At 55.6% G+C, this 12,434-nt stretch overlaps 2 protein-coding genes across 2 annotated transcripts in view; both read left to right on the forward strand.

Moving 5' to 3' along the window:
- The window catches only part of LOC112949011 (keratin, type I cytoskeletal 10-like), a 3,957-nt gene extending 3,410 nt beyond the window's left edge, over positions 1-547 (forward strand). The window contains exons 4-5 of the mRNA XM_026041382.1: positions 3-77; positions 358-547. Of these exons, the coding sequence (XP_025897167.1) occupies positions 3-77; positions 358-547 (265 nt within the window). The remainder of the gene's footprint in view (positions 1-2; positions 78-357) is intronic.
- Positions 548-5,532: 4,985 nt separating this feature from the next.
- On the forward strand, positions 5,533-9,856 carry LOC112948994 (keratin, type I cytoskeletal 19-like). Its single transcript, XM_026041363.1, has 8 exons — positions 5,533-6,021; positions 6,882-6,964; positions 7,407-7,563; positions 7,909-8,070; positions 8,470-8,595; positions 8,738-8,964; positions 9,419-9,549; positions 9,831-9,856. Exons 1-8 carry the CDS (start codon positions 5,533-5,535, stop codon positions 9,854-9,856), a joined length of 1,401 nt encoding a protein of 466 aa, XP_025897148.1.
- The last annotated feature ends 2,578 nt before the right edge of the window (positions 9,857-12,434 follow it).

Genomic DNA, 12,434 nt, shown 5'->3' on the forward strand with positions numbered 1-12,434 from the left:
CTGGACGTCAAGTGCCGCCTGGAGCAGGAGATCCACACGTACCGCTGCCTGCTGGAGGGCGGCCAGCAGGACCTAATGTACGTAGACTTGAAACACACCAACATACATATACATATACGGTAAAATACCTGTGTTCTGGGTGTTTTAACCCAGAGGTGTAGGCTCTGCATTGCTTTTTTTGGCTTTACTGAACTTTGCGGGCTGCCTGGTAACTGATGGTGGTAACCTGCTTCCCTACAAGAAGACAGCTCGCTGCAAAATGCTGTCTAATGTTGAAGAGGAAAACAAACTGAGAGCAATAATGACAACAAATCGTGGTGATTTCCCTCACTAAAATGTCATTTTCTGTCCGTGCAGTCAGCAAGGAGGAATTGGCCAGTCTTCAGGCCTAGGAGGAGGTGTGACACGAACGACTGGGATAGGAGGAGGAGGTATCATTAGGACAAGCCACACTTACACTTCATCCTCCCAGATGCCGTCCTGTGCAGCTGCGGAGATACAAGGTGAGGACAGTGGCCCTCACTTCCAGAGGCCCTTTCTGGCATGAGCAGCACGAGCAGGTTTTTCACGGGACTGCTCATGAGCAGCTCCCTGGTGCCTCTGCAACCTCAGTGGGGCTGGCGGGGAGCCAGGGAGCGGGAGGAGAGGGATGAGCAGGGACGGGATGTGAGGGGCACCCGGCAGGTGAGAACCTGCTCCTCATCCTCCCTCGTCCCGCAGCTCGCGCCGCCCGGCAGCTCGAGGCCAAGGGGCAGAGCTCCCAGCGCCCCTGTCCCGTCTGTCCCACGGGAACAGGGAGACTTTTCTGGGAAGGGCCGGGATTCAGCCGAATTCTAGTTGAACTGGCTTGGGGAATGATCCCAGGAATAGTGATGTGGCAGGGAAGAGCCTCCTTTTGCTCTAAACAAATGAAGATTTCCTTTGATCTCCCCAGTGCCTTGCAGGAGGATTTGTGACTAAGCAGAGAAACGAGAATATGCTCCAAAAGATCCCGGAAGCAGAATCATGGATAAAGAGAGAGAAAATGTGCTGACCGCCGCTGCCAGGAGCGGGGAGGCTGCTCCTCGCCGCCCCGAGCGATGCTACGCAAGGCGTCCCAGAGATACGCAGAGCACTGTCCACGTCTGCTTTGGTTTGCTACTTGCTTTTCCCAGTCTGTTTTGCTGCGTGTGTCCAATTGCCATGTTTGCTACTTGAGTTAAACAGCCCTAGGATCATTAATGTGCCTGCCCGTGACAAAATGTTTCAAATAAAACTTCGCTTCTGCCTGATGCAATCAAGAAATCGGTGTCTGTGCATTGCCTATATACTGCCTGTGTGTTTCCCATATAATGCTTTGCTACAGCACAGTTGTAGAAAAAATATATAGAAAAATAAAGCAGCTAGCATGGCTCAGAGTCAGAGAAGGAACAAGAGGGGACAGACAATGTCCATGCTGGCCTGGGACACAGGTGGGACACATCTGGGCTGTGCCCTCTCACTGCCACCCAGCCTGGCACCGGGAACGGGTCCAGTTGGAATCCTCGCTCTCCTTCCGCTGGGACCGCTCAGCTTCAGGCAGGTCCCTTTCCCTTTACCGGTATCTTCCCATCAAGAAGGGCACCCGAGGCAACAATCTATTTCCCCGTCTGTTGTCACACAGTGACTGAGTCACCTCCCGGTCCCGCTGCTCCTGAAAAGCAGGAGCTGCTCAAGATCTGGAGATCATCTTTTTACTAAACATGCCTTTCTGGGGAACTGGCGAGGACGGGATAGAGCTGAGTGAGTGCAGCTCAATAAAGCGAAGGGGAAAAAGCTCGCCAGAGCCGTTGGGTACGCAGAGCCTTCCTGCCCTCATCTCCCTCCCGTGGGTCGCTGGCGGCAGCCACAACGCTGCGGTGAACGCGCGGGTGCCGCGCGGCGGGACGCAGGGTCTCCGCGAGCCTGCAGCGTCTCGGAGCCACCGCGAGCCCGCAGCGTCTCCGGTGACAGCCGAGGAGCTCGGGAGCTGCAGGGCGGGCTGGGCTCTGAGCTGGCTGCCCGGGCACCAACGCGCGCGGCCGTGGGTCTGGGGTCTCCCCCCGCACGGCTGCGGCTCGCATGGCGGCGCTGGCCCCGGCGGCCGCTGCTTTAGCTTTGCTGATCCCCGCAATAGGGCTGCTCCTCGTGTGCAAACGTCTGGGCAAAGCCAAACTCAAATACATTGGGGATCACAGTGCAGGGGCAGGAGGAGAGCAGCTAGAAGGACAGGAGCATTTCAGAACCGTATCTAATGTGGCACAAACTAATCTAACCTCACTTTTTCATAAAGAAACAGATTTCTCCATTGCTGCAGAAATAGCAGTGGTGATGCAACCAAGAGGTCATAGGCAGGAGTTTTAAACCAAGACTCCAAAGTCTTCTCTGTCATCTGTGCTCGCTCTCTGTAAAGTCTTGAACGCGATGCAGGAATACCTGGGTGGACAGGGATGGCTGTGGGTTCACGAAGCATCACAAGGGACCCTTATAAAGCCTGTAACATGGAACTCCTCTTGCTTAGACTTCCCTGCCTCTGTCCCAGTCATTCTCAGACTCTGGTTGAGAAGTGGGAAGGCAAATCTTTGCCCTGGTCCTTCCCATTGCCTTCTCCTGCCTTGTGCAGGGGGAGGAAAGGCAGCGAGACCAGGCCCTGCCACTCTTCCCAGTCTCAGCCTCCTCCAGCTTCCCAGGCCTTGCGCTCTCCTTCCTAAAAGGACACTGCAGACACCCTTCCACTCTCCATTCTTCTGGAAAGCCCAGGCTCTCCCAAGGACACCAAAGATTGCACCTTGTGGGAGCTCCTGCCCGTTGCCCCCAGCTCCGGGCTGCTCTCCTCTTACGAACTGCTGCTGACATCTAGCTGCTCCACCGGCCTCCCTGCACCAATATCACAGGCTTTGCCAGCCTCTGCACGAGGGCCGCCCGTGCAGAGCGCGCATCTTCACAGAGCAGCTGCCCTAAATTCCTGAGAGGTGAAAGAGACATAATGACACGGCCAGAAGGTCTCTAATGATGCTGAGTTTGTGCATATGCCCCCGGGAACCCCCAAGGAGGGAACACTCAGCTCCTCCAACGCTGTCATGATGTCTGGGGACATCTGAGCTGGGCTGTGTCTGGAAAGCAGCTCATAAACAGGGAGCTTATGATAATCAGATTCCCATAAAAAACACCCTGTAAAGAACCCATACATTAGGGAGCTGCAAATTACGGCGCTGCAAACCTGGGCTGGAAATTACATTTCCATGAGATTTCCATACTTCTCCATGCGAGTCAGACCGGGCCTAGGGAGCTTATGAGTGTAAACAACCGTGCAAATGGCAGGTAAAGCTCATTTTAATACATTTTAGATCTTCGGGACAACTATTACTTTAAATCTTAACTACTGCAACATTTTTTGATGGAAAATAAAAGAGGAAGAGCAGGAAACGGGGCAGGCGTGCGCTGCGCAGGGAGCCCGAGCGGCGCAAGGAGCGGGTGCTAGGGGAGAAGCCCCAGGCCCGCAGGGGACCCCGGCTGGCAGGAGAGCCGGTGTCTCCATCGGCGCATCCTCCTCGGGGCACGGAGCCGTCCTCCCCTCCCTGCCCGCATTCCTGCAGCGATAAGCGGGCCGGCGAGCGAGGCGGCCGCGGAGGTGCCGCACGCAGCTCTTGGGCAACGCCGCGGAATCGCTCCCAGGAGGGGCAATGCTCCCAGCGCTCCAAATATTACATCAGTTTCGGTTGATTCCTACACCACACCCTCCCTCCAATTACGCTCTCCAGTTCTAGCAATGAGATCCAGCTATTCCTTTCCATACACAAGCACTTTTCGTCCCGGTTTTAGCTTATCCTGAGCTTTGCTCCGTGGTCTTTAGGGATCCAGCGGGGGAGAGTGTGGCAGAAGGGGCAGCCACCAGCAGGCCCAGGCTGGGAGACCCCCCTTGACCTGCAGCCCCAGCTCGCTCCCCACCTCTGGGTAAATCACCACGCGTCTCCCCACCTCCGTCCCAGCCTGCGGAGACACCACAGGAATGTTGCTGCCTCCCAGCGCGGACAGCGCCCGCGACGCCGAGATAAGGGCAGGCTCCTTGTCAGCCAAGAGAGAAGATGAATAAACCAGCAGGCAAATAAACCAAGGGGCAAATCTACAAATATTGGGGCACTTGGGTCCTGCTGCGAGTGGGGTTATTCGCTTGCCATAGCAGTGGTTCTTCCCACCCATAATCCCGGCACAGGGAGAGGACACGAACGCGAGTTTGATCTCATTTGTTCTTTGGTGACGTGGGTTTGGCAAATTCCTCACGGGGAATGAGCAGTTTCAGGATGCCGCGGAACACCCGACTCTTGCTCAAGTGTGACGACCAGAACAGAAAACCAGGAGAAACCAGTAGAAACAGGTTCTCCTTGCACGAAAGGCCCTTGCTCTTGCATCTCGGAGGTTGCACTGCTTGAATCTTCGCAAAACACCTCACAAAATTGAACACAGTCTGAGTTTGAATGCTGGAAGAGTGAAAGAGTTTCTGCTTTTTAGTTTTTTTTGCCTAAGAAGTGATGGACTGAAACCTTTAGGTGGGATTTAACCCATCCTCTCCAAGCAGAGCAGAACTGTACAGGGTACCAACTGAGTTGTACCCACACTCCTGTCCGTGCGGTTCCTAGGAGAGCAGCTCAGACCTCCTCTTCAGCATGTCCTGCCCCACAAAGTGCCCACAGGATGGCTGAACTCCCCCAGCTTTCCAAAATGCCACCTTTGCCCAGCTCCAGTCATCAGCCGTGAGGACAAAGTGACAGAAACCTCTGTCCCTGAGTGACAGGCAGGTCCTTGGGGTGAATTCTCTGCAAGGAACAAATCATTGGGAATTGCTGGAAATCCGAGATCACATAGGAAGAGCCTTTGGTCTGTGTCCATGGGGATCACTCCACAGCTTTGCTGCTCTCATAGGAGAGTGCTCTGGAGTTGCTGTTTTGCTAATGGAGAGATTTAAAGTTAATCTCGGTGTCTCTGATCTTTCCATAAAGTTCTTACATCATTCCTCGTACATCATTCCAGACTCATCTTTTTATTTATTACTTCTTTTTCATCTTACATATTCCGACATCAGCACCTTGCAGGAAAACTGCTTATTCGACTCAAAATAAAATGAAAATAAATTAATGAGAGATAAAGAGCTCTTTGATGCAATAACCTTTAATGATTTCTTCCTGGTATATAATTTAGGACAGTGTTTTTCCTGGCTTAATGTTGTAAAGTTTGCATCATAAACAAAAAGCTGATGATTCATAAAACATTATTGCTAATGTATTTTTGAAATTAGCAAGAGACATGTAAAGCACCTTCCTTGTCTACCAGGATTCTTGAAAGGAAACTTCCCTTTGAGAAATTATTCTTGGCACCCGTGCCTGGGGTGGCCAGCCTCCTGGGAAGCAGCACCGCGGTGACACCCACTCTGCAAGGTATAAATAGGGTTTCGCCGCGACGGGTGGCTCGCAGGCTGATTCAATATCAAGCTGTGCATCTTGCTTTGGGCTTCTGCTTGCATTTCCAGCTGCTGTCGCCATGAGTTGCAATATTAAGGAGACGATTACTGTGTCTAGCAAAGGCAGGAGCAGCGGTGGCAGCTGTATCATTGGTGGTGGTGGTGGAGCACGGATTTCTTCCTACGGCATAGGCAGTGGCAGAGGCTTTTCTGGAAGGAGTTACTGCGGTGGAGTGAATTATGGCGGGGGACTGAGCGTTGGGAGCTTGGCTGGTGGGAGCTATGGAGGTGGCAGCTGCTACGGCAATGGCCTTGGCTTCGGCCTCGGCGGCGGCGTGGTTGTCGGTGGGCTTGGTGGCGACTGCTTGCTTTCATCCTGCGATGAGAAGGTGACCATGCAGAATCTCAATGACCGCCTGGCTTCCTACCTGGACAAGGTGAAGTGCTTGGAGAAGGAGAATGCGGAACTGGAGTGCAGGATCAGGGAGTGGTACGCTACGCAGGGCCTCTCCTGCGAGCCCCGGGACTACAGCTGCTATTACAAAGAAATTGAAGATCTGCAAAACCAGGTAACACATTTGTTTTCAGTTGTTCTCTCCATTTTAAAGCTTATTTTTGATTTTGCATTTCAAACCAGCTGTCGGTGTTAGAGGTAGCTTTACTGCTGCTAAGTATCTTTGCAAACAAATTGTGGCAACTTGTGTGAGAGTGTGGGGCAACGATGCCTATCGGTGACACGTGCTTCTAGGTGATATAGGTTGAGAAATGCTCTCAAATAGGAAAAAAAGGGGTGTTTTGGCTACACAAGTGAAAATGTGGTGTTACCCAGTGTGCTCTAAGGAAATGCAGTGGCATCAGCCTAGTAGGAAAAGCAAAGGAAAGCGTAGAACAGAGGCGAAACAAACTTATCAAATGCCGTATCAAATGAAACATTATAAGTACTAAAATGTCATATTCAAAGACGCCTGTTGACTATAGCAGGGGTGCAAAGAGCCTTATACTACTCTGCCTGTAATGAAAGCTCTGGTCGATCCAGGGGTTCAGGGATAGCTTCCAACTGCCTTCCCCAAATCCCTAAACTTGAAGTCAAGAACAATCCAGCCTGAATGCCAGCTAAGCTCCATGTCTTAAGGAAGCATCTTTAGGTTCCCCTCTTTCTGAAAGATGCTCAGAACTTGCCTTGAGATCTTGAAACCTGGTCCCACCTCACAGCTCTTTAGCTCCCGGTCTCTGCGCACTCATCCTCTTTTCTTTAATGCCCAGTGAAGAGGCAAAACTGCCTCCTGGAATGGCTCTCTTTGAGGAGAATAAATCTAATAAGGTGAAAAGGGGACAGAAAAATGACATGGGAAAGGTGCTTCTCGACCACAGCTGCACCGCTAAACAGCAGGGAGCAACGCGGCGGCGCTCAGGCTCTGCTCTCTTCCAGATTGTCTGTGCAACCATCGACAACAACAAGATCATTCTGGACATCGACAACAGCAGGATGGCAGCTGATGACTTCCGTGTGAAGTGAGTGCCCGTGTTCCCCCGCGTGTCCCTCCCGTCCGATGTGTGTGCTCCCACGCAAAGCCAGGGCCCGCGGGGACAGCACTGAGGATGCACGCGCTGCTGACGGGCATCTCACTCTTGGTCACCACATCTCCCTTTGTTAGTCCCCTCCAACGCAGGACATGGGCTACAGGAGGATAGTTGGGGTGTCTCCATCACAGACCGAGGCACATCGCTATCCATGGGGCAGCTGAGGGAGCGATAACCAATGCACCCTAGTCAGAAACAGTGAAAAGGGAGTGAAAGGTGTTCCCAGGGCAGGCATTAAAGCAGTGCAAAGAACAGTGCATTTAGCCCAGGCAACAAAATAAAGTTTAGAGCGGGTAGATGGAAGCAGATCTTTGCATAGCCCAAGCACACATGGGATGTTTTCATTATTTGCTGCTTTCTTGCCCCTCGTTAGGTACGAGACGGAGCTGGCCCTTCGCCAGAGTGTCGAGGCCGACATCAATGGGCTGCGCCAGGTCCTGGACCAGCTCACCCTGTGCAGGTCCGACCTGGAGGCGCAGCTGGAGTCCCTGCGCGAGGAGCTCTGCTGCCTCAAGAAGAACCACGAGGAGGTAGGCAGGGTAGCGCCCCAACCTTGCAGCACGTTCTGCAGGCAAAACGAGGCCATTTTCAAAGCGAAAGATCTGTCGCTTCATGCCACGGCTTTGCCTCATCAGGGCCTTGGGGCTGAGCGCTGCCAGTGCCATGGGCACTGCAGGAGCTCGGTGGGGAGGTGGCTGCTCCTCTCCAGCGGTGCTGGCACCAGGGGAGGCCAAGGGGGAGAGTAGCCCCGTGCATGAGGAAAATTGCCCACCGGGTCTGCTGGGGCTGGGGGCCTGTCCCGATCCGAGCTCCTTCCGCAGCCCCGCTCGCCTCCGCATCCCCCTGCTGCCCCCTGATCCCACCTGTCTTCCCAGGAAATGAACTGTCTGAGGAAACAATCGACTGGAGACGTGAGCGTGGAGGTGAACGCCTGTCCTGGGCCGGACCTCAGGCAGATCTTGGAGGATTTGAGATGCCAGTACGAAACACTGATAGCGCGTAACCGAAAGGAAGTCGAGGATTGGTACGAGTGCAAGGTGAGCGAAGCGCAGAGAGCAGCCGGCCCCAGAGCGCAGGGCGTTTCAGAGGACAGAAACGGAGCCAGGCAGCAGTTTCTGCTCTAGAGCAGGGGCTGAGGTCAGCCCTTTCGCAGTGTGGCGCAGGGGACTGGCCTGTCCGACCAGTTTGCTCTGTCCCACCACAGGCAGCAGCCTCGGCTGCGAGGCCTTGCGGTGCGGTGCTGAAACTCAGCTCTTCAGCATTTGGCCTGAAGACACAAAACAGCCAAGAGGCAAACGCAGTTTGTAAAGAGAGCAAACAGTGAGGACAGGGCCCTGCTTGTCCCCGCTTTCGCTACAGCCAGTGTTTGGTTTGTGTAAGAGCTGGCTCTGGCCGCACAGCTCTTCCCTGAAGCTCTTCCCTGTGGTGCTTTGCAGATTGAGGAGGTGAAYCGGGAGGTTATCACCAGCGGCCAGGAGGTAGAGACGTGCAACAACCAGGTCACGGAGCTGCGACGGCAGCTGCAGGCCCTGGAGATCGACCTGCAGGCGCAGCTCAGCCAGGTGGGTCGCGCTGGGTTGCTTGGCCCGAGCTCTCAGGCAGCCCCGTGCTGCTGGACAGCTCTTATTCTGCAGTGGAAATAACACGCTCCATCGGGATGTTTAATTGAATTTTGCTTCTTCGTTTGGTTGTCTGCTTTATCAGAGGAATAATCTGGAATCTTCTCTGGCTGAGACCGAGTGTCAGTACAACAACCTCCTTGGCGAGCTGCAGAACCAGATCACGTGCGTGGAACAGCAGTTGGCAGAGATAAGAGCAGAAATAGAGTGCCAGAATCAAGAATACAAGACCCTATTGGACGTCAAATGCCGCTTGGAGCAGGAGATTCAGACCTACCGCTGCTTGTTGGAAGGAGGACAGCAGGACCTCATGTACGTACATAGGAACCTTGCATGGAATAAAGAGAAATATCAAGAATCTGTATCAGGGGATGGGACTTTAACACACTCTAATCCAGCTCATTGCTATCACTGCCATGTTTCTATTTGGTCTCATGAGCTCTGCGATTATGATGAGATTTATTTCAAACTTGGGTATTCATCTCCTTCTCTGCAAAGCAGAGAAATCAAATCTTCCAGCTTTCACTAAGAACATCACATCAGCGTCCCTAAAAATCTCTTTCCTCTGCTCAGATGGGTGAGCACTGCCACAAAGAGAGCTGCAATGCTCTGCCCTTTCCAAAGGCAAAGCGCTCTGAGAAGGGCAGGGAAGAGAGCACAAAAGACCCAGGGCGCTTCATGGCTCCGTAAGCGAGAGCTCTGCGCCGCTCGCGGTGTCACGCACGGTTTGAAGTGACCTGCTTTCCCCTCGCATCTCCCCCCTTAGCCACGGAGGAGGAATCGGCGTGGGAACGGGCGTAGGCGGCGGCGTCATTAGGACGAGCCACACTTACACCACCACCTCGGCCGCCCACTGCCAGCCCCAAGTGCCGCCCTGCAAAACCGGAGACATCCAAGGTGAGAGCGCTGCTAGCACGCGGCAAAACCCTCCTCTGGGCCAGCGGCTCTGCAACGAGGCCGGGGACACATCACGGCAAAGGGGACTTTGCAGAAGGGGCTGGGAGCGTAGAGAGAGGAGCAGGTCTGCAAATTCATAGCCACCAATTCCCCTAAAAACTCTGGGCTTTCCTGGGTTGTCTGGCAACTGTTCTTGTTTAAGAGTCTGTTCTTGAAACGAGGACACTGTTCAGCCCCACTTTCCCTCTAAGCAAAATAACATTACTGTGTTTTCTCTTCAGTGACCTGCAGAAGGATTTGTGATTAAGGAGAAACGGACTCGAAGACGACACAGTAACCACAGGCGAAACGAGAGCAAACCCTCAGTGTTCATTGCACGCCACTTTAGAGAGAAATTAGATGTAACTCTGCAACGCTTTGCTGTGTCCCTGAAGGACCCGCGCGCCCGGGGCACCTTCCTCTCTGTTCTGCTACTTCTGTAACACCGCAATTTCTACAAGTTATTAGAGTTAGCCAGGATCATTAACGTATCTGCTGGTGAAAACATGTTTCTAATAAAACTTTGCTTTGCCTCATGCAATCAAGAAACCTGTGTGTGGAAAACGATTTCTTTAGCAAACCAGTGCTGAGCCTGGTGCAAAGCACATCCTCAGCCAGGCTGCCCCACAAGCGGAGGTGCAAACCCTGCCAACAGGTCATGGGGGTGGCTCTGGATCAGGGAAACAGGCTGCTGAGCCAGGGAATAGCCTCGCGAACCTGGCAAGTCTTTCCCAGCTGCTCCCAGGCAAAGGTGGAAGCGGGTACTGCCCGTTGCTGCCAGCCCTTGTCCTCCTGCATCTTGGTTGAGCAGTGAGATGGGACCCTGCAGCTCATCAGGGTGAGCAGCACGAGGAGCTCAGCGAGCGGTGCCCGCAGCTCGGGCGCTCTCCGTGCACACACGGCGCCAGCCTCGCGGCCCCCATCGCTCTCCCAGGTGGGAGAGGCTCCGGGCGCTGCCCTGTGTGCGATGCCGTGGGATGCAGCCCCCGGCCCGCCGTCATCACGGGGGCGTCTCTCCTCAGACATCCCCACCAGACGCATCTCCTGCCTCCTGCCAGGGCAAACGTAACTCGCCCTGTGTGTGCAGGGGCCCTGGGCACTGCAGGGCCAAGGAACAGGGACAGCAGCACCGAGGTGCCGCGTTCAGGCCCGGGTGCGCAACTGCTCCCTGTGAGGCGTCGGCAGCACCAAAGCAGCCGTGCAGAGACACCTACAGGGTGCAGAGCGCAGGGGACCTGCAAGGCCACTTCACAGCACAAACATGTCCCACGCTGCAAAGAACATCATCTCCGCCCGCTCCTGCTTGGTTTATGCGCTACGCCGGGGCAGGAGATGGAGGATCCACGGGAGGACAGTGTTCTCGCGTTGGAAACACAGGAAATGGGACCGTGCGCTGGCTGCAAGGAGTCGGGGCGCTCACTTTGCTCGCAGGGCGGCCCCTCGTGGCTCGAGGCAGCCGGGGAGCCGAGAGCTGCAGTGCGACCTGACGCTCTGCTGAGCGCGTGGGCGAGGAGGCGGCCGAGGCCCCGCTTGCCGCAGCACCCGCTTTGCCGCGACACCCTCCCGAGCCGGCGCTCCCGGTCCCGCAGAGCTGGAAACACGAACCCGCCCTCCGAATTCTTGCTTCCCTGCCGGCGCCGGCAGCTCCCTCTTGCATGGCAACCATGGAAAGTCAACATGCAGCTCGCGAGAATATTTGTGTTTTCTCCAAAGAATGAACGAGCTTGTGAGAACAAGAGGCGGGCCGGGCGTGCTGGGCACCAAGATCTTCATGCCCACAGCTTTTATCTAATATCAAATACTTTGGAATGAATGAATCACCAGCAGAGGCAAGTGCTGCTGGGGCTGAGGCGCAGGGGAAGGTGGCAAGGGCTGCGTGAGCCCTGGCAGGTCGGACGCCAGCGCCTCTGGGTCTCTCTGCTAGTGCCAGCGGGTCCCTGGGGCCGTTCGGGTCCTGCTCCCGACACTCACTCTGGCACCGGCACCGCCTGCGCGCCCTGCCAGGCACTACAAGGCAAGACCGGGACCAGATATCAATCCCGGTGGGACCTGCACCCTCCACCCTCCTGGTGAGGTGCACCAAGTTCGGCTAAGCTATAGCAAACCGGGGCAGTATGCCAAGCAACTCAAGTAATAACTGACATGGGATATAGTGTGACTTCAGTGCTTCCTATGGCCACCTGCAGCAGCCCGTATTCGCTCCAGGGATGTGAGGCAGCATCGTCCCTCCTGCTGCCACCACCGGGTCCTGCTGGCCATGTCAGGAGGCGCCGGGCCGCTGTGACACACACACCAGGTACAAGGAGGCGCCCGGCTGGTGTGACACACACACCAGGTACAAGGAGGTGCCCAGCCCGAGTGACGCACAGCGGGTGCCCTGGCGTTGCTCCTCAGCTCTCCCTAGAGGGCACTCGGCTCTCGCCGTCGCCGCGCAGGGCCGCGCGGAGCCGCTTTCGTGCTCCCAGCCAGGCCGAGCAGCGTCTCGGCGCCGCGCAGGGACGAGGCCGGTTTCAGCCCAGCCTCTTGCAGGACCCACCGGGTCGCTGCACGGAGCCGCTGCGGGCTGGGCCGCACTGCTCCACGGGCCCGGAGCGGCCTGGGCGGCCGCGCGCGGCGGCTGTGCCCGTCACGGCCCTCCCGTCACTCACCGGGGTCCCACCCGGGAGAGCGCAGGGAATCCTGAGGGGCTCCATGGCCCCGCGTGCTGCGCGGGCAGCCCATCCCGCCCCGCTCCCATCCCATTCGCTCTCCAGGGGATCGGATGGAGCTCGCGGTGCCGGTAACGTTTCAGTGGGCCCTGCAGTGACCAACAGGGCCGGTAAGGTCAGCGTCACCTTTCCCCCAAA

Source organism: Nothoprocta perdicaria, unplaced genomic scaffold (genome assembly GCF_003342845.1).
Source record: "Nothoprocta perdicaria isolate Ctin4 unplaced genomic scaffold, notPer1 scaffold_283, whole genome shotgun sequence".
Lineage (NCBI taxonomy): Eukaryota > Metazoa > Chordata > Aves > Tinamiformes > Tinamidae > Nothoprocta > Nothoprocta perdicaria.